Source organism: Vulpes vulpes, chromosome 5 (assembly GCF_048418805.1).
Source record: "Vulpes vulpes isolate BD-2025 chromosome 5, VulVul3, whole genome shotgun sequence".
Classification (NCBI taxonomy): Eukaryota; Metazoa; Chordata; class Mammalia; order Carnivora; family Canidae; genus Vulpes; species Vulpes vulpes.
Window position 1 is genome coordinate 73,366,681 of NC_132784.1, and position 25,543 is coordinate 73,392,223.

General features: G+C 53.0%; 1 protein-coding gene across 2 annotated transcripts in view; it reads left to right on the top strand.

Annotated features, from left to right (window-relative positions):
* The window catches only part of CREB3L1 (cAMP responsive element binding protein 3 like 1), a 35,288-nt gene extending 13,491 nt beyond the window's left edge, over window positions 1-21,797 (top strand). The window contains exons 2-13 of one of the 2 annotated variants that reach the window (XR_012001884.1): window positions 5,671-5,899; window positions 8,502-8,686; window positions 11,951-12,029; window positions 13,729-13,886; window positions 14,593-14,742; window positions 14,896-14,954; window positions 15,149-15,217; window positions 16,184-16,355; window positions 17,023-17,122; window positions 18,030-18,156; window positions 20,699-20,966; window positions 21,090-21,797. Coding sequence is in view for 1 of the 2 variants with exons in the window: in XM_026004108.2 (XP_025859893.1) it covers window positions 5,671-5,899; window positions 8,502-8,686; window positions 11,951-12,029; window positions 13,729-13,886; window positions 14,593-14,742; window positions 14,896-14,954; window positions 15,149-15,217; window positions 17,023-17,122; window positions 18,030-18,156; window positions 20,699-20,966; window positions 21,090-21,126 (1,461 nt within the window). In the remaining variant the exon portion in view is untranslated. The remainder of the gene's footprint in view (window positions 1-5,670; window positions 5,900-8,501; window positions 8,687-11,950; window positions 12,030-13,728; window positions 13,887-14,592; window positions 14,743-14,895; window positions 14,955-15,148; window positions 15,218-16,183; window positions 16,356-17,022; window positions 17,123-18,029; window positions 18,157-20,698; window positions 20,967-21,089) is intronic. The other variant, XM_026004108.2, reaches the window with a different exon arrangement.
* The last annotated feature ends 3,746 nt before the right edge of the window (window positions 21,798-25,543 follow it).

The window sequence follows — 25,543 nt, forward strand, 5'->3', positions numbered from 1 at the left end:
TTGGGGCTGTCTTAGGTGCCTGCCCGTGAGAGCCTAGGTGAGCCCCTGAGGGTGTGTGTATGCCAGGCTGTATGTGGAGTGTGTCTGTGGGTGTGGATCTTACACTTAGTGTGGTATCAGAGCAGTGGTGTTTCCCTGTGTAAGAAGGAGCCTCACAGAGCATGTCTGTGTAGCACATGCACACGTATGCACACACATACACACAGAGAAGCATTTCTGCTTATTTGGACTTGGGCTCTGTGGTGAATAGTTTGGGAGGGGGAAAATATGAAACCTCAGCACCCGCCTTCCCTGGGCTTGTGGGGATTGGGGAATAAGAGTGAGGTTGGAGAGTGGAACAATGTGCCCCCCTTAACCCCCATGCCCTTGCCAGGAAGGCTCAGGGCCTGGCTCCAGGGACGGGAGAACTGGCTTCATCTCTTCCCAGTCCCCAGGGAGGCCAGACAGAGCAAAAGAGCCCACTCTGCACACTAGTTCACCTCCCCCTGTCCCTGCCTACTATTCCTGTCTCAGTAGGAACACAGTCTATACCAGATGGGGAAGCAGGCCTGGAGAGGAGACACCACCTGCCCCTGCCCAGGTCTGCCCCAGGGCACAGCTGGATCTTGAACTGGAGCCTCCCAGTCTGAATCCAGGCCCTTTTCCCCTTCACAGGACCACTTTTGATTCTGGCCCTGAGAAGGGGACCCCCAAATGCCTGGATGGTGATGCTTAAGGACTAGGAGGGCCTGACAACTAGATACCCAGGGGCCCAGTTCTCCTCCCCTAAGTCCCTCCCTGATCTCTTTTGAGTCTACCCCCCACCACACATGCACACTCTCTCAGGGCAGGCACTGACTCAGACTGGTGGCCCATCAGCTTGAAATGGGGTCTGTTTTCTAGTGACCACGAGGCAAGTAACCGTCCCGGAATGTACGGGTCAGTGGAGGGGGGGCGTGGGGGCCCAGCCTTCGGGGGAAGGAAGGGGGAAATGTGAGAGGACTCTCCTCCCATCTCTCCCCAGAGCTCACTCTCGGAAGGAATGTCCGGGCTCGGGATTCCCCCCCACTCCTTATCCCACAGCTCAGCCTGGACCCACTCTGCTCTCCTCCCCCCTTTCCCCAAGCACGGACTGAATCAGCGCGGGCGGGCGAGGGAAGAGGCAGAGGCAGGGACCGGGGTGCACGCGCCCTGGGGCTGGGAGCCGAGGGACGCAGGCGCTCTGAGGCCGCCCCAGGTCCGGGCAGAACCGTCCCCTACACACCCTCTCAGCGGACAGCGGCCCCCCCAGCGCTGTCCCCCACTCTCTGCATGGACCCCAGTGGAGAAATTGCTGCAGAGGAACTGAGAGGAGCTTCAGGTGGTCCTACGACCGCCCCCGGGAGCGTCCCCACTCCCCGCACGACCGAGGACCCGATGCCCCGTCCATGCGCCCTGTGGTGGGACTGGTCGAAGAGGGACGGAAGGAGCGGAGCTGGAAGAACCCTGAAAGGGCTTCAGGACGGCGGGCCGGGGGCGTCCGAGGAGACCTCGCTCACCGCTGGCGGTGCGGGGTCGTGCGCCGTGCAACTCGGACGGGCCTGCGCCTGCGTGGCGCTGTCGGCCCTCCTGGGAGCCCCAAGGGGGATCCCTGCTCTGCCCCGAGCGCAGAAGAGGCCGCACAGCCGGACCTGGCGCTCCCGGCCCTTCCCACGGCCCCGCGGTCAGCGCGGCGCACGGCCCCCCTCGGCTCGCGCCCCGCCGCCGGCCGCCCGCAGCCGCCTCCCATTGGCCAGGAGCTCCGCGGGCCCCACCAATGAGCGGGCCGGACTCCGGCGCGGGGCCGCCCCCCAGCGCGCAGACGTTCACCTCCCGCGGGCCGCGGGCGGCCGCTGGGGCTCGGGCCGGGTTTACGCTCCGGGCGGGGGGCGGCTGAGGCCCGGCTCGCGGTGGGGGCGCCCGCGGGAGACCAGGGCGCGGGGCTGCGGGTCCTCTCCTCCGAGAGACAGGAGCCGGGGCCGACTGCGCGTGGCCTCCGAGAAGGAGCTTATATTGGCATGACTGTAGGAAAAAGTCTTTAACGAGGAGGGAAACAAATCATAATATTTCCTTCTCTGGCTCCCCATCCCGGTTGCCTGGCAAGGCACCCCAGAACGCTCACCACCCCCGTAGAACCCTATCCCCCCTCTGAATGATGACCCACGACCCCCTGCCGTTTGTAGATAAACACCCCTCCTTTTTCATCCCCCACCCCCACCCCACCCCGGCAGTAATTTTCTGCGGGCAGTCTGCAAACCTCAGCTTTTAGTGTGTGCCCTGGAGGTAGTGCTGGCTGGGTTGGAGGGGGGGGGACCGCGGGCATGCTGGAGTTGAGGAGGCCTGAGATCCCCAGGGTGGGCTTTCCAAGGTTGGGGGAGGGTGGGTACAGTGGGAAAAGTGAGAGAACAACACGGAGAAGGTGACCCCCATTCCTGTGCAGCCTCAGAGCTGCAGAGAATCCCACCCCGTCTCAACATCACCAGCTCATGGTGTGACCCTGGGTGGCTTTCCCTTTCTGGACCTCAGTTTCCTCATTGGCAAATGGGGTGGGGGGGAGGATCATGGGCTTTCTCAGGTCCCCTGCCTCTAATACGATGATATAAATCAACCATAACGGAGCTGCTTTGAGAGGCCAGGCTCCAGATAGAAATAAGGCTACAAAGCTCTCTGAAGGGAGTCCTTTCTGGCATGGTCCCATGAGCAGGAGGCTGGCCTGGAGGTAATGAGACATGCCCACCATTGCCACCAGTGGCCTGACCAGCACACGAGGAAACCTTGAGCAAAGAGGACTGGGTTTTCTGAGTGTCCTCCACCCCCACCCTGCCTGCCCCTTGGCCGCCCTCCCCTTCCACTTGGCTCCCACCCTCTGGAAGCTCCATCCTGCTGGGCCTCAGCTGCTGTTTCCAGCAGGTGGGGTGGGAGCTGCTCACAAAAGGGGGCCAGGTTTCTGTGGGCACCCCAAAAGGGCTTTCTGAGAAGGACCTGGCTCATCTGCCTGGAGCTGAGGCCTTCAGGGACCCCAGCCCAGACTGGAGGAAGCATGTCTCCTCTCCCAGGCCCCAGGAAAGGCCTTGGCAAACCCTTATCGCCTGAGAAGCAGCTGCTGGAGGAATACCTTAGCGGCTGACTCACTGCCCTCCCTTCCTCACCACCCCCTCCCACTGGGCCCCAAACCAGGCCTCTGCAAAACCCTGAAGAAGCAGGCAGGGACAAGGCGCCCCCAGCTGGGCTAGCCCAGGCCCTACAGAGGGTGTAGCTAGCACAGTCCTGCCTGTGGCTGGCTGGGTGTTTTTTCTGGGGGGGGGGGGGGGGGGGGGGTGTACCCTGTAAATGGCCTTAATGTGGGACCACAGTTATTCTTAGAGACATGTTTAAACCTAGGACTTCCTGGTACTGCCTCACCCCAGGCACTGATGAACACTTGACATATCAATGGCATTGCCTTCTGGGGTACAAGGCCCTGTCCCTCCACCAACAGGTACCATGGGCCAGGTGCTAGGATCCAGCAGGTGAACAAGCTACAGACCCTGCCTTGGGGAATTTTCAGTCTGGCAAACAGGCAATTTTTGAATAGAGGAATGTCTGCCACAGTTGGGGAAGGACTAGGTGGTGAGGGGTTGTGGACACTTCCCTGCTGTCCTTGGCTTCCCTGGGCTTCAGTTTCCTTGTCGGTCAAATGCAGCTATGCAACTTATTTCATGGGGTAATCATGAGAAGTAAATAAAATTGTGCATATGATTTTAATCGTGCACTTTGGAAGGTTAAAATCGCAATAAAAATGTATGGTGATAAGTTCTGGCAAACTGGGAAAATGGGAGAGTACCTGAGTCAGTGGGTTTCTGCATTTATTTTGCCCTAGATTCTCTGATCATTCTTCAGCTCACCTCAGCTCAGGCCCAGAGTTTGGCTTTTAGGAGCTGCAGTTTTCATACTAATAACATCTAACAACTATTGAGTACTCACTACATAGTAGGCACCATTCTGCTACATACATTTCCTGTGTGTGTGTGTGTGTGTGTGTGTGTTCTATGTATGAGGAATATGTACTTAACTCATTTTACCCTCATAATTCTATGAGTGTTAAGCACCTAACAAATATTTGATCTTCATGACAACACTATAAAGTAAGAACTATTATTTCCCCTTTACAGATAGGGAAACTAAGACACATGGCAGTAAAATAACTTAGCAAGTCATGGGGCGAGGAATCAAACGCAAGTCTCTCAGACCCCACAGATGTTCACATGGCTCTGAACCTTATTCTCAGAGGGTTTTTCTGTTCACCCCTTTGGGACTGGGGCAGGCTTTGAGTATTCCATGCCAGAAAGGGTCAACAGCTCCATATCTCAAACCAGTCCCTGAGAAGCCAGTTGTTAACAACTCCCCAGGTTGGACGCCAGGGCCTAATGCAACCCCCCCGCCTCACACAATCTCTTCCAATCCAACCCACTAGCAAATTCGTGCAGTCAGTAAATAATGAACAGCAGTAGCATTTCCTTACATCTATATAATTATTTAGAGAGAGAAAAAATAAGCACCTACTATGTACCAGCCACCAGGTGCTTTATTAATAAGAGGCAATGTTTGTTGAGTAATTATTATGTACCCAGGGCTATTAGAAGTACTTTACATGTATGAATTTGTTTTGTCCTCACAACAATCCCGACAGAAATGATTATCATCCTCACTGTACAAAGAAGGAAATGAAGCAGAGAGAGGTTAATATCTTTCCCAAGATCTCAGAGACAAATATTTTTCAGATTATTTTGTTTCTAATGTATTTTACTTCATTACCAAGCACGTGTGCACAGGCACGTGCACACACACCCCTGAGATGAAAATTTCACCAGGTATTTGACTTCACTATGAAGTGCACTCTAGTATTTTCTACTCTTATTTTTTTCTGTTTTATTTTTTCTTAAATCCTGGTTGTGACCTACTAAATTGATTTCACAACCCATTAATGAGTCACCACCCACAGTTTCATCGGCACTGAGTCATAGCTAGAAGGATCAAGGCCAGGATTCAAACCCAAGTGACATGGCTTCAGAGCCTAATCTCTTGGCATAAAGAACATCTTGGAAAAAGGAGAGTCAGAGGCATGAGGACAGTTGGGGACCGTGCTAAGGAGGGGAGTAGAAGCCTTGATAATCCCACCACCTTGCACTCCAGCAAGAAATACAAAAGTCACTAATATTGCCTTTGGGATGCAAACTCCCTGGCATAGACACGCACTCCTTACTTGTCTTCCCACGAAGTAGGGTGGACGAAGAAACAGACTCAGGCAGTCTGTGCGATTAAACCAAGGTTACAGGAGCCAGAACTAGAGCCCAGTTTTGTCACCTGGGATGCTGTTGTGCCCTTCACAGTTCACCCTTGCAGATAATGACAGTGAGGCTGGAGGTGGCAGTGAAGGTAGAGGGAGTGGTGGTGGCAAAGGTAACATAGTGACAGTGATGATGATCATGATAGAAATGAGAGTAGTTGGTCCTGGGGCTATGGGCGGTGGGGAGGTCGGTGGTGATGGTGGTGGTGTTAACGATGGCGGACAAATGATGGGGAGGTTGCAGCAACAGTGGTGGTGGTGGCAGGCCCAGGAGCCCCACCACAGCAGCATCGGTGCCCCCTTGCCACACGAAGCTGACTGTCCCCACCCTCCTCCTCCTTCCCTAGCACTTCCCTGAGCACCTGGACCACTTTGCGGAGAACATGGAGGACTTCTCCAATGATCTGTTCAGCAGCTTCTTTGATGATCCCGTGCTGGACGAGAAGAGCCCTCTCCTGGACATGGAACTGGACTCCCCCACACCAGGCATCCAGGCTGAGCACAGCTACTCCCTGAGCGGTGACTCGGCACCTCAGAGCCCCCTTCTGCCCATCAAGATGGAGGACACCACCCAAGGTAAGAAAGGGTACAAGGATCCAGGGACAGCAAAGGCCCAGGAGGGGAGGAAGCTCTTGAGGGATCAGAGGGGGACACTGCAGGCTGACACTCCCAGGGGCTCCCTGGGGGAGTCCTCCACCAACCCCTGTCAGAGGAGTGATCCCTGGTGCCTTTTTGCTGTCTCTCCTGTCAAACCCATATAGACACTGCTCAACAGGGTTCTTTTGCTGACTTAGATCAGTGGTGTGCAGAGGGTGGTTCCTGACCGGCAGCACCACCCGGGAACTTGACATGTCTATAGTACTGTCTGGTTCACAAAGTACCTTCATGTTAATTCTCTCATTTACCTCCCGCAAGTCACAGATGGGATAGGAATCTCTCATTTTTTTCACAATCCCCATTTGATCAAAAAAATGAGGCTTCGGGAAAGCTGAGTTGTGTAGGTCACAAACACAGTAACATGCATAGTAGGGACTTGGGAGAAAGCAAAGCCCCGCGAGCTAAGCCTCACACCTTTGCCACCATCACGTGTACCAGCCTCGAGGGCCAGCAGGAGGCCCTGGGTGTGGGCCCGGGCAGATGCAGCGGGCATTTTGATGCCTCTACTAACTGCTGGTGTAGATCTTGAGCAAGGTGCTTGACCTCTTTGGGCCTCTGTTTCTTCAACTATAAAATGAAGATAATATATGTGCCATAAGAATTCTGGCCAGGATTTTTAAATCTCTCCATAAAGTACCCAGTTCAGTGCCAGCACCTAATATATAAAAAAGAATTAGTGGCTATTTTCATTGCGCATATAAAAGTCCTCTTAATACTAGAGTGGCTGGAACAATGAACAGCATTTTTAATTCCTCTTTCTCTTCAGAGGACAGTGGTCTTGAATGAGTTTCTCAATATTCTCAGCTATTCAATGGGGAGAATAAGAGTGCCTGCCCCTTAGGATTGCTGGGAGGTATAAAAGAGTTCCTAGGTAGCGAGGACTGAGAGCCCCACTCAGCTCAAGAAGTGTATGCTGCTTCTGGGGGGCTTCAAGATGCCCCAGGGCCAGAGATGGGACTCTTTACCCCACCCTGCTCACCCTTGTGAGGGCAAGGACGTCCTCTGGGGTTTCAGTGGCTTCAGGGCTTGTGGCTGCAGAGGTCTTAGCTTCCTTGCTTACTCTGACCTCTCAGCCAAGCGTCTGGAAGTCACGTCAGCTCTCGTCCTCAGGCACACGCCCACCCAGGGAGGGGCAGCATGTGGGGTGGACCCCCCTCTGTGGCAGGTTCTACATCCACCCCTGCTGGGTCAGCCCAGCAACTCCTTGGCCACCCCAAGTCTATTTTTAGAGCAATTTGTCTGTGGGCCCTTTGCAGGGGCAGCTTCCCGGAGGCCGGACAATTGGCCCTGTAATTTGGGAAGATTGTGGGTGTTCCTGGAGCCCTGGAGCAGCCTGTGGCCCAGAGCTGGGGCGCTCAGCAGGGTGGGGCCTAGTCTCTGAGGTGGGACCAGGCACCACTGACCCCCTCTCTCTACCCTCAGCAGGCCCCAGAGGCCAGAGCCCCCAGTCCTTCCCTTGCATATTGGCTCCCCAGACCCCCACTTCACCTCATCACTGCCCGGGGCTTGCTGGGGCCCCCGTGAGCAGGGCTGACTTGGGGTGTAGGACTGGAGGCACCCATCAGGAAAAGAGGTGATGCCTGCCAGCTCTGTGGCCCGGGTGAAGCCAGGAGCCCCACTAAGTAGGCAGGAAGTAGACACTTCCCTGGGAAACCTGAACATCATACCTCACCACCCACATGCCCTCCCCACCCCCATCTCCTCACTCCCCACCTCGCACCCCATCACCAGGTCCTCTGAACTCTCCCTTCTAAATTTGTCTCCAGTATGCCCTTCCTCTACATCCCCACTGTCACTTCCTTTGCTTCAGCTTCAGCTTCTCTCATTAGACTGTCACCAGCCTCCTGCAAGCCTCCCTGCCTCCATCTTGCCTGTAGGCTGACCTGTCTCCACATGCAAGCAAAATGATTTTTTTTCTTTTTTTTTTTTCAAAATGATTTTTTTCAACATTACAAATCTGAGCGTGCTTAAAATCCTTCAGCGCTTCCCCATTACCTTTAGGACAAAGTCACAGCTGTGAGCCCAGCCTCTAAGGCCACACTATACCTGCTGACTCTCTGAGCCCATCTTCCCCTTCCCTTTCCATTCCAGCTGCATTAAACTGCTTGGGACTCTCACTAGGTCCCCAACGCCTAGCACAGTGCTCAGCCAATGTTCACCAAGCAGCAGTCATTGCATTAACAATAGCTAGCATTTATTGAACATTTACATCTTGTCAGCCACTTTCACAGATGAAGCAGCAAAGGCTCAGGGAGGTTAAGCAACTTACCTAAGGTCACACAGCCAGTCAGGAAGGGGTCCAGATCTACTGTCCACGCCTGCTCTGTGAGCTGCTGAGTAAAGAAGGTGCCCCACCTCTTCTGGCCCCAGCCTACCCCCCACAAGCGCCCCTCTCTGCCCTTGCTCGCCTGTACCCTAGCATCTCTCCTCAGCCCAGTGTCGAGCAGCTCCCAGGGGGAGAAGGGCAGCAGAGCCCTCTGCTCCAGGAGTCCCCTGAGCCTGGTCCTGCCCCCTTCCCCAGACATGGAACATGGAGCATGGGTGCTGGGACACACACTGTGCTCCGTCATGGTGAAGCAGGAGCAGAGCCCGGAGCTGCCCGTGGACCCTCTGGCCGCCTCCTCGGCCATGGCCGCTGCTGCCGCCATGGCCACGACCCCGCTGCTGGGCCTCAACCCCCTGTCCAGGCTGCCCGTCCCCCACCAGGTGAGCCTGGGGACTGTTCATGGGGCCTGAGGGAGGGAGGCAGGGGGGGTGCGTCTCTGTGGGAGGAGACCTCCAAACCCTGTAGAGCCCAGGGTTATGTGAACCGGGAGCAACGTGGCCCTCGGGCCCTGAGGGTCAGAACTCCCAGACCAGGCCTCTGCCTACCCCTCGGGCTGCCCTTCACCTTCCTAGAGTGGGGACAACCGCTCTAGGGGTGCTTGTGGGGTAGGCTGGGGCCACAGCACCCTCACTGTGTGCAGGAGGCTTACGGGGCCCTGGGCAGGGCTCGGCATCAGAGGCCTGGTCCAGGCTCTCGAGATGAAGATAGCACAGGTCAGACAGCTCTCCCAAAGTGTCAGGATTTTTTAAAAACAAAGACCAAAATGAGAATATAAAAGGTGTGTGAAATTCAATTGTATATATTTGTGAGATCAATATTTTTTACCTCATAAATTCATGCCACCTCCCATGATATATAGATCCAAACTTGACATCTGAAGAGCCTCCTGAGAATGCAAGGCCCAGACTCCGGGCCCTGCCTGGGTCCTAGCTCGGGTCTCACCTGTGCTCTGGACATGTTGCCTTCTCTTTCTTCCTCAACTTTCTTATCTGTAAAATGGGGGCATGAATTGCCTCTAAGGGGCTTCTAGCCTGGAGTCTACAATATAAAGGCGGTCTTGAAATCCCTAGATTCAGGGTTTGACTGCCTCTGCCCCCTGCTGGCCACACGTCTCACCTGATCCAAGTGTATGTGGCCAAAGGCCAAGATAGCCCCTCTCAACTCCCAGCTGCAAAAGGGGAAGATCTTTTCTTCCAAGACCATCCCCCAGACTGGCTCAGTGACTCCTCAGGCCTTGTCAAAGCAGGAAGGGAAGGCACAGCAGCAGCAGTAACAGCAGCAGCCGGAGTCTTGGGAGGTTGGGTGTGTGCCCCAGAGAAGGAACCTGAGGCCCAAAGAGTTAAGCCACTTGCCCAGAATCACACAGTCAGAAATAATGAATTTCAGGGCACCTGGATGGCTCAGTTGGTTAAGCGTCCGACTCTCGATTTCAGCTTAGATCATGATCTCAGGGTCGTGAGATGGAGCCTGCTTAAGATTTTCTCTCTCCCCTTGCTCTCTGCCCCTCCCCCACCTCTCTCCCCTTCTCCCTAAACACACACACACACACATACACACACACACACACAGAAATAACAAACTGCATTCCAAACTCAGCCTACAAGACCTGGGAGCCCACACTTCCCACTCCAGCAAGATCACGACGCCCTTGTGGAAAGCACAGGAACCAGAAGTTGGCATTGTCAGTAATGGGCGGTGTGACCCACCCTTCTGCATCACAGTGCCTCCTCTGTCACTTGAGGGCTGAACTGGGATGTAGACCAGGGAGTCTCCAAGGGCCCTGCCAACTTGAACCTTCTGTGATTCTTACTCATCCACCTAAATTGGAGATTCTGTGTCCCACCCACAATATCATGACCTCTCTCTTCTGGCTGTGGACCCAAAGCGGGGAGACTTGGTCCTGAAATCCAGCACCCAACAACACAGTGCCTTCCTCAAAGAAAACACCACTTAGATGCATGTTGATGATCATGTCTAAGAAATCATGCATGTACTTTTTTAAAATTCAATTAACAGCGTATTATTAATTTCAGAGGTAGAGGTCACTGATTCATCAGCTGCATATAACACCGAGTGCTCATCACATCACGTGCCCTTGGTAATGCCCACCACCCAGTTACCCCATCCCCCTACCCCCCTGCCCTCCAGCAACCTCAGTGTTTCCTATGATTCAGAGTTTATCTTTGTCTCCCTCTCCGATTTCATCTTGTTTTATTTTGTACTCCTCTGTTTTGTTTCTTAAATTCCACTTATGAGTGAAATCATATAATTGTCTTTATTTGATTGACTTCTTTCTCTAAGCATAATACCCTCTAGTTCCATCCAAATCATTGCAAATGGCAAGACTTCATTCTTTTGATGGCTAAGTAATATTCCTCTGTGTGTGTGTGTGTGTGTGTGTGTGTACACATGTGTGTACACATCTTCTTTATCCATTCTTCTCTCAGTGGACATCTGGGCTCTGTCCATAGTCTGGCTATTGTAGACATTGCTGCTATAAACATTGGGGTGCAGGTGTCCCTTTGGATCACTACTTTTGTATTTTGGGGGTAAATCCCTACTAGGCCATGCATGTTCTTGATGTTCTTTCTGGAACAGCAAATTGGAATATAAATAAACAGGAATGCACGTTTGCTTAAAACATAAATCTATTTCTGCCAGTCCCTTGCAAAAAAAACCATCAGGGACTCCTTATGGTTTCTTTTTTTTTTTTTTTAATTTTTATTTATTTATGACAGTCACAGAGAGAGAGAGAGAGGCGCAGAGATACAGGCAGAGGGAGAAGCAGGCTCCATGCACTGGGAGCCTGATGTGGGATTCGATCCCGGGTCTCCAGGATCGCGCCCTGGGCCAAAGGCAGGCGCCAAACCGCTGCGCCACCCAGGTTTCAAACTTCTTTGGTCCCTTCCTATCTTCTGGGAATCTTACCACCACCCCCATGGCACCCCCTAGCCAGGCCTTCTGGCCTTGTTTCCTACTGCTCCACCCCTGACACATACCCCTCCCTACACCCTGGACACCCTGAATACTTGCAGTTTCCAGATCCGGCCGTGTTCTCTGGCCTCTGTGCCTTTGCACATGTTTTTCCCTCTGCTTGGAATTCCTTTCTTTTCACTTATCACCTGCTCTGTCCTTTATCTGGAACACTCCTACTTATACTTCAAGACTCCTTTCAAAGTTCAGCTGTTTAGAGAGCTCACCCTGAGCCCCCAGCCAATTAAGGCCTTCTTTGTCTGCACTGCTGTTAACTATTCACAGAACAGCTACAATGTGCCAGACATTACTTCTCATCCTCTCGGCAGCCCACATACCCAGGCCCACGTGGCCTTCACAGTCAGCACAGAGCAGCCTCCACCAAAACTATGGGCTTGGGCTTGGAGGCCACAGGAAGCCTCCTTCTCTAAGCTAAAGATCTAAACTACACTAACTACTTAATCATCATTCCTTTCTTTTAGATCTGACTTGGCTTCTCCAAACCTGAGAACTTGCCTCTCCTCCCCCTGGGCTGTGCCCAGAACCTTGTGTCCAGCCATCTCCTTAATTGTGCAGAGCAAACTGCCAGACTCAAGAAGGGTGGTGGGTTGAATGGCATGGTGGGGACAGCCCCAAGGGCAGCTGATGAGCTGGACCTGTCTCTTCCTCAGGCCCCAGGAGAGATGACTCAGCTGCCAGTGATCAAAGCAGAGCCCCAGGAGGTGAATCAGTTCCTCAAAGTGACACCAGGTAAGTGTGTCCAGAGAGGGACCTTCCTCTCCAGTCTTGGGCAGACTACTCCCTTGGCCCAGCCCACCCATCTCCCTCAACACCCACCATCTCTCCCCAGAATATGCTTTCCTCCCTGCCCTGCACATTTTCCATCCCTCCAGCCCCCTTCTTACCCAATCAATAACTGTTATCTCTGTTATTGACACCCTCACCTTGTTTGCTAATCCCCCCCATCATTTGCTAATGGAAGGCCACTCTGTAGCCACCCATGTACCCATTCATCCATTCATCTATCCATCTGTCCATCCATCCATCCATCCATCCAGTAAGAGTTCACTGGGCATGTCTGGGGAAGCAAAGAGAGAAGACAGTTCCTATGCCCAAGTAGATCACAAAATAGCGACGGCCAATTTCATAGCAGCCATCTGAGTTAAAGATGGCAGATTCCCCAGGAAGCCTTGGAAGCACATCCCCAGACCTGACAGGGGAAAAGGGAACAGAGGAAGCTTCTTGGATTGGCCAGAAGGAGAAAAGGCTAATTGAATCTTTCCAATCCTACCTCACTAATTCACCAAACATTTGGGGTTTGGGGTTTTTTTTAAGACTTTATTTATTTATTCATGAAAGACAGAGAGAGAGAGAGAGAGAGGCAGAGACTTAGGCAGAGGGAGAAGCAGGCTCCATGGAGGAAGCCCAATGTGGAACTCGATCCCAGGACTCCTGGATCACGCCCTGAGCCGAAGGCAGGCGCTAAACCGCTGAGCCACCCAGGTGTCCCCGCCAAACATTTGTTAAGCATCTACTATGTATCAGGCCCCGGGCTGAGTAGCATAAGGTTTAGAAAGATGAGTAACACCCAAGTTTCACCCTCACATTGCTCACTCCCTCACAGAGAAGATTCACAGAAGGTGGAAAGGGGCCATTGTGAAAACATATCACCTTGTAGAGTACCCTTCAATTTGTAAGGCATTTTCACATGTATGAGCTCATTGGGTTCTCACAGCTCCCTGCAGCCAATGTACCCCCTTTCGACAGGGAAGTGAGGCTGGGAGAGGTTAACAAATATGACTATAGGTCACACACTTGGGGGCGCGTGGCAGCAGAACTTGAACTCAGGCCCTCTGACTCCAGGTCCCAGGCTCTTTATATTATGACATCCTTGAGAGGCAACTCCAAGTCCAGGAAGGGAGAGAGGACTCGTGCAGGGGGAAGCCTGGGGTGGAATCTAGGAGGATGCAGCTGTTCCTTTTGAGCCTCAGCCTGCTGTCCTGCTACACTCAAGTTGCAAGTGGAAATCCTGGGATTGATAATGGCTAAATGTTTTGCAGTGGGGGAGAAAGGAAGTGACTAAGGCTGTTTCTTGCCCAGCCTAATCCCCATGGGTCTGGCTGTGGGAAAACTCCAGTCACCTCTGGGATTACCAAGCTGGAGGCTCAAAGGGCCCAGGCCCTGTGAAGTCAAGGATGAGGGGGGACTTCAAGAATCTGGCCTCCATGGTATCTACACCAAGGACCAGGCTTAAAGGAGCCAGGTCTCTGTGGCGTCAGACATGGGATGGCATTCAAGAATCAACTTCTGAGCTCAGAGGGGCTCCTGCTGTTACAAGGCCCAGTATTCTTTCCCCACAATGTCAGGGCTGCCTGACCTCTGATGTCCAAGCAGAGGTGGGATGCAACCTTGCTAACCTGGATTCCACCCCCCTTCCCACTCTCCCCAGAGGACCTGGTGCAGATGCCTCTGACGCCCCCCAGCAGCCACGGCAGCGACAGTGACGGCTCCCAGAGTCCCCGCTCTCTGCCCCCCTCCAGCCCTGTCCGGCCCATGGCCCGCTCCTCCACGGCCATCTCCACCTCCCCACTTCTCACCGCCCCTCACGTAAGCAGCTGGCAGTGGGCTAACCATAGAGGCAAGGGATTGAGTAAGTCCACTCTACACGAAACCAGTGGAAAAGGGTCTGGGGAGCCCCAAGCCTGATTCCCCATCCCCATTAAAATTCATAGAGAAGTACCTGCCTGGCAGATGGGAGTGAGAATCTCTAAATCCTGCTCTGGGGTAAAGAGGACACAGGTAGAGAGGTCCAAGAGGCCTGCCAAACCCCCACTGTTGCAGAGTCAGGTCTAGAACTTGACATTCCTGACCTCTAGGGGGTATGGCCCAGGCTGCCTCCAAAGGAGTGCTGCTTGGAGAACAGTACTCAGGAGGCCCCAAAATCGCTCAAGAAACATGGAGCTAGGCCCTGAGTCCTGTGTGGAGCTTCCCACGTGAAGAGTGTAAGGGTACGAGGGGGTTGCTCTTTAGGGGCTTTGGAAAAGTAAGCTTTGAGGTTGTAGATTCCAGGATGGGATCTAGGGACACCCCCACCCCCACCCTGCAAAAGTATACTGAGTGCCCAACATGCTGGACTCCCAGCACTGTCGATACATGTTATTGGATTTAATTCAGACCCACCCTTCTTCAAATTAGGAAACTGAGGCTAGGAGAGTTGAGTGCCTTCCCCAAGTCACACAAAGAGTAAATGGCAGAGCTTGAATCTGAACTGGTGGCTGTCTGGTTCCTAACCATCACATCCTACTTCCCACAGAAACTACAGGGGACATCAGGGCCACTGCTCCTGACAGAGGAGGAGAAACGCACCCTGATTGCTGAGGGCTATCCCATCCCCACGAAACTCCCCCTCACCAAAGCTGAAGAAAAGGCCTTAAAGAGGGTGCGGAGAAAAATCAAGAATAAGGTAAAGCATGAGCTGGACCCTGGCCCTGCCCCTAGGACTCCCTTGGTGGATGGGAGCCTCTGCTCCCCTGCTGATGCCAGCCCTAAAATTGAGGAGGCCCTGGAAATGGCTGTGTGACTGTGGTAACCCCTGTTTTTGGGCCTCCCCCTCTAGATCTCGGCCCAGGAGAGCCGCCGTAAGAAGAAGGAGTACGTGGAATGTCTAGAAAAGAAGTAAGCATCCTGGGCAGGGGGCGGGCCTGGGACCCACTCCCCAGGCTGCACTGCTCTCCCCAGTGCTCCCTCAAAGGGCACTGGAGTAGGGGGCTCAGGGAATAGGATGCCACAGGGTGTGGCGGACAAGACCGAAGGAGCCCTGGAAGAGTCTGGGGCCTGCCCCTGAGCCTGTGTCTGCTTGGCCCCCTCAGGGTGGAGACATTTACATCAGAGAACAACGAACTGTGGAAGAAGGTAGAGACCCTGGAGAATGCCAACAGGTGAGTGGCACCTCCTGCACACTCCCTGGCCCCCTGTCCTTTGGCCGCCAGCACCTGGGTCTGGCATAACTTGGGAGGCAGGAGACAGGAAAGGTAACTGAGTTCAGGATGACAGGAACCCCAGAAACAGGAACCCTGGCTTCCCATCCTTCTTCCTCCCCACATAGCTCTAAACACCTGACAGGGCAGGTGAGCCACTTAAATCCGTTGATGTAGAACAGTGGCTTTCAAAGCATGATTCCCCAGACCACCACCATCAACAGCCCCTGGGAACTTTTAGAAATGCTTATTTTCAGACCTCAAGCCAGGCCTACTAAATCAGGAATTCCCAGGGGGGGGCCAGCAATCTGCCTTTTAACAAGCCCTCCAGGTGATTTCAACGTACCCTAACGTTAGAACTGCTGGGGTAGGTGCTTGCTACTCAGAGCTCTTCTCACCAACAAACAGCATCAGCAACCCCTGGGGGCTTGTTAGAACTGCAGAATCTTGGGCCGCTCCCCCCCCCACCCCCCACCCCCGATTTACAGAATCCGAATCTGCATTTCAACAAGATCCTTCAGTGATTCGCAGTGATTCCCTTTGAGAAACCTCAGTATGAAGCCAGCTAGCAGCATAGCAGCAGCCTGGGCTTTTTAATCCCACTCTGCTGTTTTTTTCGATTGGGGAAAATTGTGAAACCTCTCTGGGCCCCAGTTGCTTTGTCCAAATGGGGATGATAGAAGCCCTACCTCACAGGATTTGGGGCCCAGCTCTGTGCTTGGCATTTAAGGATACTCAATTCATGTTAGCTTTTCTTCTTTTTTTTTTTTTAATGGTTATTCTGAATTCTTGATAGTGCCTAGCGATGAGCCCACAGTAGGTCTCTAATAATTATTTGCTGGGGTAATTTAAAATGACAGGCGACAGCTGGTATGTAGCAGGTGCTCAACAGAAGGCTTTTTCCTTCTTTCCTTCCTTCTCCCCCAGCCTCTCCAGCAGGATCCAGCCACTCCCCCGATTGACCTGGAGAATGCCCCCCACTCAGGGAAGGGGGGCGGGAGCCCGCACCCCTCACCCCTCTACCTCTGGCCCAGATTGCACTCTGGCCCAAAATAGGGCCAGGCCCTTGGAGCTATTTCGCCACCTGCTGTACATTCTGGTAACTGCAACCCCACTGCCCGGCTAGGTGGAGGTTAAACTGTTGTTTGCCAAGCGTGGGCTGAGTACCCCCCTGTGTATGCCCCCAGAGGACTCCACGTTGGGTGGGACCCGGTCCTCGCCCTCAGGGCGCCCACAGTTAGTAAAGGAGACTGACGTGGAAATGCATGGTTATAAACGAAGTGCTGCTACAGATGCTGTGATAAAAGCAACAGCAACAAGATTAACAAAAATGGTAGCTACCATTTACCGGACCCTCACTATACACCAGACAGCTGCCAGACATAGCCTTCCTATCAGCTCTGGGAGATATGGGGTACAAAGAAAGGAAAGTCTATGTAGCCCTGGCTAGTATAGGTGAAGAAAAAGGTGACCTCGGCCCAGGTGGGGCAGATACTCCTCCCCAGCCCACTTTGGCCAGGAGCCTCACAGGCACACCTGAGCTCCCACAGACTGACCCAGCGATTCACCATGAGACAGGCCCCAGTTCCCCAAGCCACACCACAGAGAAGCCAAGAGGGGGGGTAATCTTTTCTGTCTTGACTGAAATGAGCGCCTGGTGTGGAAGTGAAGTCTGAAGCCAGCCCAGGTGCTCCCTGGGAGAGCTCCAGGAGGCAGAGATGCCTGCTGGGGCAGAGCCTGCTGGGTGACCACTGTGCCCTCCTCAGGACCCTGCTCCAGCAGCTGCAGAAACTCCAGACTCTGGTCACCAACAAGATCTCAAGACCTTACAAGATGGCCGCCACCCAGACTGGGACCTGCCTCATGGTAAGTGCTGTTCCTTCACCACGGGCTGCACAAGTACGAGTCTTCCCCAGGCTGGCTTTCTAGGAAGGCAGGCAGAGCTTTGAGGGATTGGCAACATCACCAGGGCACACCATCCTAGTGCCTGGCGAGCTGGCTCCTGCAGACCCCAGCTTCTCTCCCCAAGCCCATGGAGCCTTCTAGAACATGACCATCCCTGACCAATTCTAACACAATGTGGATGTGTAGTGACTTACATGAACCCAGTTAGGGGATAGCAAGGCAAGTTGCTTCAGGAGGCAGCTTCTACACCCTGCGGGGGGAAGGGGCTTAGGGAGACACAAGGAAGTACGGACTTGGTTCTTGCTTTCTAGAACAAATAGTGAGAAGGAGGCTGAATAAATCTCTAGAAACCCAAAAGAATGTGCATCCACAGGTCCCTCTTCCACTCTGTCCTGGAAATGTGCAGCCTGCTGCCTCCCGGCTAATGGCTCCTCAGGCCCTCTGAGATCCTCGTGCTGTCAGGCAGTTACAATGTGGGCAGGGCTTAGTTCCAGCTGTGTGACCCTTAGCTCCTCCTGCTGAGAATCTGGTGTGATGCTCTGTCCCCCATCCTTGTCTCCTCCTAAAAGCCCCCACCTACTCCTTTCTTCCTATCCTGATTCCTCTACCTTATAGGTGATAACTGTGTTACCACTTCCCTCTTTTTCTAATGCTGACTGTGGTGGCCCCCCACCCTACGATGGGCAGCCTCCTCCACCTTCTCCCTAAAGGGTGGAAGACCCCACATCTAGGTGGTTGGCTCTGGGTGCTACTTTCTTGGAAAAATATGGGCCTTTTATACCTATTGATTTTGGGGGAGAAGGATTGGGGATGGACAGGGTTGCACACCCCCCACATCTGCTCTGACCCCCACCCCCTCTACTACCAGGTGGCAGCCTTGTGCTTCGTTCTGGTGCTGGGCTCACTTGTGCCCTGCCTCCCTGAGTTCTCCTCCAGCTCCCAGACTGTGAAGGAAGACACCATGGCCACTGACAGCGTCTACACAGCCAGTCAGAGTGAGTGCCCTGAGCCAGGCTACCTTCCCTCAGTCTCAACTTCAGGGCAAAAGCCAGATAAAAGAGAGGAGGCCGGCTTCCAGGTTGGCAACATCTCATTCGACCTCCTCATTTTGCAAATGGAGAAACAGGCCCTAAAGGGTCTGTGATTTATTCAATGTTCGTTGTGGAATTGGGACCACAATGCAGGCTTCCCGATCCCAGCCCACCCAAGAGTGGCCTGCGGGGGTGGGGGTGGTTTAGGGGATAGTGGGAATGTTCCCACCCTGCCCTTTCCCACCGCCCCACCCCCAGGAATTACAGTAGCTGTGGTTATGGGCATCTGCTAGAAACGATTAGTATTTCACACCTGGGACAGCAAATGAGTTGAGGTTCCAGCGCCCTTTCCAATAAGCTGGTGGTGACTGTCTGAAGCACCATGTAAGGAGAGCCAGGATCCACTGGTAGTGTCAGGCGTGTGCAGAGGAGGGGCAGTTGTGGTTGCAGGCTCAGACCTTTACCATCCCCTGGGTGACTGTGAGGTACGGTGCTTAAAGAGCATTGGGCCTCAGAGTTGGTCATGCCTGCCATCACCACTTGCTGACTGCGGGACCTTGGGCACATGTCTTGAGCTCCCTACGCTTTAAATGTCTTCATCCAAAAAAGCAGGAGCTACAGTTCTGCACTCACTGAGTGTGGTTGTCATCACAACTAAATGGCATGATGCACGTACACTCTTAGCACAGGGTTCAGTACACAGCAGGTGCTTACTAAAGGAACACATTCCCTCCCTTTTTGAAGACCTCACAAGAGGAGAGAAGAGAGAAATACGTGGGCGGCAAGGAGAGAACTGGTAGAGGGTGCGGCAAAGAATAGTATGGATTTCCAGAGGCAGAAGGGACTTCAGGTAGACCTACAGAGGAACTTCCTCCCTGGGAAGGAATTGTCTGGCAGGGCAGGAGAAGGAAAAGGAAACAGATGGGAGGTTAAAGAGGGAGGAGACAGCAGAAATAGGACTCAGGAGGGATAGGCAGGGAGAATGAGCTAGACCAGCAGGGCCTTCAGAGGTGGAAGGGGTGGGGAGGGTTAGAGGAAGAGGAAGTGGAGGCGTTGAGTGGTTGACTGAAAGCCACTCCCAGGACATGTGTGGCCAGAGACTCTTCTTCAGGACAGTTGCTGAGGGAGGTGGGGTGCAGGGGGTGTGAGGGCTTGAGAGTCATGAATCCATTCTCCAAAGCCAGAGAGGCCCTCTTCCGGTGAATTTGGAGGAAGAGAGGGATGTGGAAGGTGGAGGCCATGTTGATGGATGAAGCCAGAGTCTGAGGAAGTGAGGGGATGAATGAGCTCCTTGGAGTGAGTGCAGTGGGTTGCAGACCCCCAGTGTGCACCTGTGGTAGGACGTGGCTTCTGGAGCTGGCTGGCTTTCAGAGCAGGTACATTGCTCAGTTGCAGGGAGTGCCCTTTATACAGACTCTTAGGTCAGGGCCTAAGGGCAGGAAGGTGGTGGTAGATCCTAGAGCCAGACGGACCTGGGTTTGCCTCTGGTTTCCAGCATAAGCCCAAGTATCTGATAAGCTGGAAACTCAGTTACCTGTTCTATGAAACAGAGCTAAAAATATCTCCTTCCCAGGAGTTTCAGCGAGATATGAGTGATTTGATATGCAGGTCAAAGGGCTTTGCACGATGCCAGGCACAAAGGAGATATCCAACAGAGGTGTTTTCTTTTCCTTCATTTTCCAGAAGGACACACTAGGGCCTAGAATGGGGAAGGGGGTGGGCAAACTCCTGGGTGGTTCAGTGGTTAAGCGTCTGCCTTCGGCTCAAGGCGTGATTCTGGAGTTCTGAGATAGAGTCCCACATTGGGCTCCCTACATGGAGCCTGCTTCTCCCTCTGCCTATGTCTTTGCCTCCCTATCTTTCTGTGTCTCTCATTAATAAATAAATAAAATCTTAAAAAAAGAAAAGAATGAGGAAGGGGTGCCTGGGTGGCTCAGGGGGTTAAGCCCCTGCCTAGCTGTTCCCTCCCTCTCACCCCCCCTTTACCCCCTCAAGACTCCTTGCTCACTGGGAAATCTGCTTCTCCACCCTCTCCACCCCACCCCCACTTGTGCTCTCTCTTTCAAAGAAATAAAATCTTCACCAAAAAAATTTAAAAATAAAAGGGAAGAGATTGATTCAAGTTCTCACAGAAAGTGAGTTAGTAGAAGCAGGATCAGAAACCAACTCTCAGATGCCCACCCTGGTACCCAGTGCTTAGGAAGAACTACTTTCTCCAAGTTCCTCCCTAAACAATTTTCAATCACTTTCCCCAGATTGTCTCATTAAACCACATTTGTATGAGGTTGGCCCTAGTATCCCTATTTTACAGATGAGCAAACTGAGGCTCGGAAAGTTTAAAGCAAAGGCCTGACCTGAGGTCATACCAATTGGAAATGTTAGAACTAGGGCTCAACAAACTCAGGCCTGTAAAGTTGCAGGGCCCTCATCCCTCACTGTTGGGCCGGAAATGTGGCTGGGAGCGGGGAGCCTCTGCACTGAAGCTCACCATGAGTTCTCTGTCCAGTGCCCTCCCGGAGCCTCCTGTTCTATGACGAGGGGGCAGGCTCGTGGGAGGATGGCCGCGGTGCCCTGCTGCCTGTGGAGCCCCCAGATGGCTGGGAAATCAACCCCGGGGGGCCAGCAGAGCAGCGGCCCCAGGACCACCTGCAGCATGACCACCTGGACAGCACCCACGAGACCACCAAGTACCTGAGTGAGGCCTGGCCAAAAGACATCGGTGGAAACGGCACCAGCCCCGACTTCTCTCACCCCAAGGAGTGGTTCCGTGAGAGGTAAGTGGTTGGCCCTTTCCCATCCCAGGGTCCCAGGCTCCACCCACATTCTGCTCCAGCGTGCAGAGAGGTGAGAGGCTCCTCACTGGACAGACTCACCCCAGACTTCTGTTCTCTTTCCAGGGATCTGGGCCCCAATACCACCATCAAACTCTCCTAGGCCGCGCCAAGACCCAGGACACAGGACCTACCCTCTGGCACCCAGAAGAGGGATTGTCTTGCTCTCTAACCCGGATCCAGCTTGTACCCCTGCCCCCTGGGCTCCCACCCCAGGAGAAAGGGTTCCACTTCTCCCCAGCCCTATCTTTGCCCCAATCTTTACCAGGGCCCCTCCTTTCCCCACCACATTTGGACTATTCCCTTGGGCCGACCACTCTGTTCTCACCCCTCCCTCCCACAGCCATCCGTCCTTCTCAGATAAACCACTCACTGGGCTAACCCCCTCCTTTCTCATCATGACCAACACGACCACTGCCTCCCCGCCCCCTCCCCGCAAACACACCCACCAACATACTGACACACCCCCCACCCCCACCCCACTGTACAGAGACCAAGAACAGAAATTGTTTGTAAATAATGAACCTTATTTTTTATTATTGCCAATCCCCTAAGATATTGTATTTTACAAGTCTCCATCCTCCCTTCACCCCTCCCTTGTTTTATATTTTATAAAGTTAGTGCGGGCTTTGCTGTTCCCTGGCCCTCATCTGGCCTCCCCCTGCCGCCGCCCAAGCCGCCAGGCCTTTTTAATTGCCAGACTGCTTCATCCGTCAGCTCAGCACATGCTTTAAGAAGGCAAAAGTAAAAAAAAAAAAAAAGATGCAGCATCAATTCCTGACTTTGTGCCTTTCTTCACGGAGGGGGGTGACCAGGACCTTGGGATAGGCAGTGTAAAGGGGAAGTTGATTTTATGTCCTGCCAGGGGCTCATTGGAGAGGGCGGGGGTGAAAGGCATTTCTCTCAGGCTCCCTCTTCCATCTGGGTGCAGGATTCAAACTAGACAAAGGATTCTGCTGTAATGTCCCCACCCCGCGGCCCCTCCTCCTGCGCTGTCTATGGAGGTAGAGAGGCCTGGCAGCCAGTCTTGGCCTTTGGGGATGCCACCTGCAAGCATCAAGCACCTGCTATGGACCAGACCCTGGGCCAGACACCTTCCGGGCAGTACCCAGCTTGGTCCTCCTGAGACCCACCGCTTTTCAGCTCTTGTATTCTCGGCCTCAGCTGGGTCAAAAGTACAGACTTCACGGCAGGAAGAGCTGTGCTCGACTGCTGGGGCTGCCACTCACTAGCTGTGTGTGGTAGGATTCCAAGCTTCCTGCCCCCCAGCCTCCCCCCATTGCCCCCACCACGCACATCTATTTAATCCCCCCCACTAGGGTATGCAGAGGACTTGTAAATATAAAGGGATGTCACTCCCATAACTAGGTGACCTTTTATTGCAAAAGAGACTTAGCAGATGTCATTAAGGTCCCAAATCAACTGATTTTGAGTTAATCAAAAGGGAGGTGATCCTTGGTGGGTCTGGCTTAATCAGGTGAGAGCCATTTTAAAAAGGGATTGGGCTTTTCCTGAAGAAAACAGGCTTCTGCTGCCTTGAAGCAAACAGCCATGTGTGAACCGCAGGGAGGGGGCCGCCTCCAAGAGAGCTGAGGGCCTTGGGGCTAGAGTGGCAAGGCCCTGAATTCCACCAATGACCTCCACATGCCTCATCCCAGCTCCAGAAGAGACCCCACAGGGCCAACGAGGCTGTCCTGACTGCGAGCCACAAAAACCGAGATCATACATATGCTGTCACAAGCTGCCATGTTTGTGGTAATTTGTTACACAGCATAAGAAAGTAAAATGCTTTTGTAAGCTGAGCCTCCATTTCTCCATTTGTAAAGCAAGGATGTAACACCCAAGGCATGAGGTGGTTGTGGGGATTCAACAAGGTAGATTATAAATTATGTTAGGTGCTTAGAACAGGGCCTGGCCTGTGGTGACTCCAAGAAAGATGAGCTGTGCAATCAGAAACAGTATCAATCAGCGTGCTAAGGGCCAAGCGAGGGGTGCTGTCATAGCACAGAGGAGGGTACTTCACCCAGACTTGAGGGCTTCCTGGAGAAGGTGACATGGACTGTTGGAAGCAGGCAGGAGGCAGAAAGGGGTATTCCAGAAAGAAGGTGAGCAGCTCGAGCAAAGGCCTTCAAGATGAGATAGAGCAGGAAAACTTCAAGAAAATGCAAATAGTTTAGAAGAGCCAGATGGTAAACAGCAAGGATGCAGAGAGCTGAGGCCAGAGGGTGATCAGCGACCAGATCCCAAGGGGCCTAGAATGCCTTCCTAAGGCATCTGGACTTTATCAGGCAGGCATGATACTTTCCTACTCAGAAGTAGGGCATGGTGGTAGGACAGTGCCTACACCAGTTACCTACCAGAGGAAAGGCTGGACAAGACCAGACAGTATCATGGAACCTCAGAACTGCCATCAGGCCCCATCCTCTATCCCTTCTATCCCTCTTCCTTCACCACCTCATCTTGACCACTTGATAAGGACTTCACTGCCTGATGCGGTGCATCAGTTTTATTTTATTTTAAAGATTTTATTTATTTCTCTGTGACTATCATAAATAAATAAAAATTAAAAAAAAAAAAAAAAGGGGATCCCTGGGTGGCGCAGCGGTTTGGCGCCTGCCTTTGGCCCAGGGCGCGATCCTGGAGACCCGGGATCGAATCCCACGTCGGGCTCCCGGTGCATGGAGCCTGCTTCTCTCTCTGCCTCTCTGTCTCTCTCTGTGACTATCATAAATAAATAAAAATTAAAAAAAAAAAGATTTTATTTATTTATTCATGACAGAGAGGGGGGGGCATAGGCAGAGGGAGAGGGAGATAAGCAGGCTCCATGCAGGGAGCCTGATGTGGGACTCGATCCCAGGTCTCCAGGATCACACCCCAGGCCGAAGGCAGCGCCAAACCGCTGGGCCACTGGGGCTGCCCAGGTACATCTGTTTCAACTGCTGGAACACGCAGGTATCTCCGCCAAGGCCATGAAAGGCTGGGATCTTGGCCCTAAACTTTTATCATCATTAACCATAACTTCTAATTTTTAAAAAAGATCTTATGTAGGGCAGCCCTGGTGGCTCAGGAATTTGGCACCACCTTCAGCCTAAGGTGTGATCCTGGAGACCCAGGATCAAGTCCCACATCAGGCTCCCTGCATGGAGCCTGCTTCTCACTCTGCCTATGTCTCTGCCTCTCTCTCTCTCTCTGTATCTCTCATGAATAAATAAATAAAATTTTTAAAAAAGATCTTATGTATTTATTTGACAGAGAGCACAGCATGGGGAGATGCAGAAGGAGAGGGAGAAGGAGGCTCCCCACTGAGCAGGGAGTCCCATGCAGGGCTCGATCCCAGGACCCTGAGCCCGTGACCCAAGCCAAAAGCAGATGCTTATCCAACTGAGCCATCCAGGTGCTCCTTCACAATAACTTTCAGCAGACCTTTCCTGAGATCCATCCATTCCCTCTAAATTACCCAACAAATTGTCCTCAGAGGCACTAGGCTGGTGGTTGAGGCTGGGGAGTAAAGCAGCCATCAGGGCTGGTGTGATGGAGGGCTGAACAGAAAAGTGTCACGTATTTCAGATTGGATGGGCCAGGGAGGGCAACTCAGAAGAGGTGGCCCTTGAACTGAGTCTTAAATGATGGGTAGGAGTTTATAAGGTAGAGAGAGGTAAGGGTGTTGGGGGTGGAGCGAATGGCCAAGTGCTAAGGAGTGGAATCTTGAGAAACAGAGTCAGGACCCAAGGGAGGCAAGGGGGCGGTTAGGGAGCCAGATGTACAGAGGGGCTTGTACAAACAAGCCTGAGCATGAGCCCTCTCTTAAAGGCACTCAGCTAGCCTCACCTTAGTCGTGGCCCTGATGAAATAGATGGCCCTTTCAGGGATCTAAACAATGAACACGGGCGCCCTGGGTGGCTCAGTGGTTTAGCGCCGCCTTTAGCCCAGGGCCTGATCCTGGAGACCCAGGATCGAGTCCCATGTCGGGCTCCCTGCATGGAGCCTGCACTCCCTCTGCCTGTGTCTCTGCCTCTGTGTGTGTGTGTCTCATGAATAAATAAATAAAATCTTAAAAAAAATAAGCAATGAACATTTCATCCTGAAGGTGATGGGGAGCTACTGAATATTTTTAAGCCAAAGAGTCAGATAATCAGATTTGCCTGTCCCAGGGCTCTGCAGGGGGTATACAAGAATGAGACAGAGTCCAGAGCTAATTAGAAAGAATTACCAACAGCTTTGATAGCAAATTAGCTCTGGGGTACAGGGTGAGGGCAGAGCGTGGGATGACACTGAGGCAGCTGACATGGAGGCTATGGTGGATGATGGGATCACTGGCCAAGACAGGGAGTACAGGAGGAAGATCAGGTTTGGAGAGAAAAAGAATTCATTTTAGCACATCTCAAAATGGAGTTGCCTGTAGAATGTTCACATTAATGCGGAAGTCTAGGGTTAGGGAGAAAGGGATCCCGGGCGGAGATTAGGACATTGTCAGCATCCGGATGGTATGTTGATGTCTTGAGTCTCCATAAAGGGAAGAG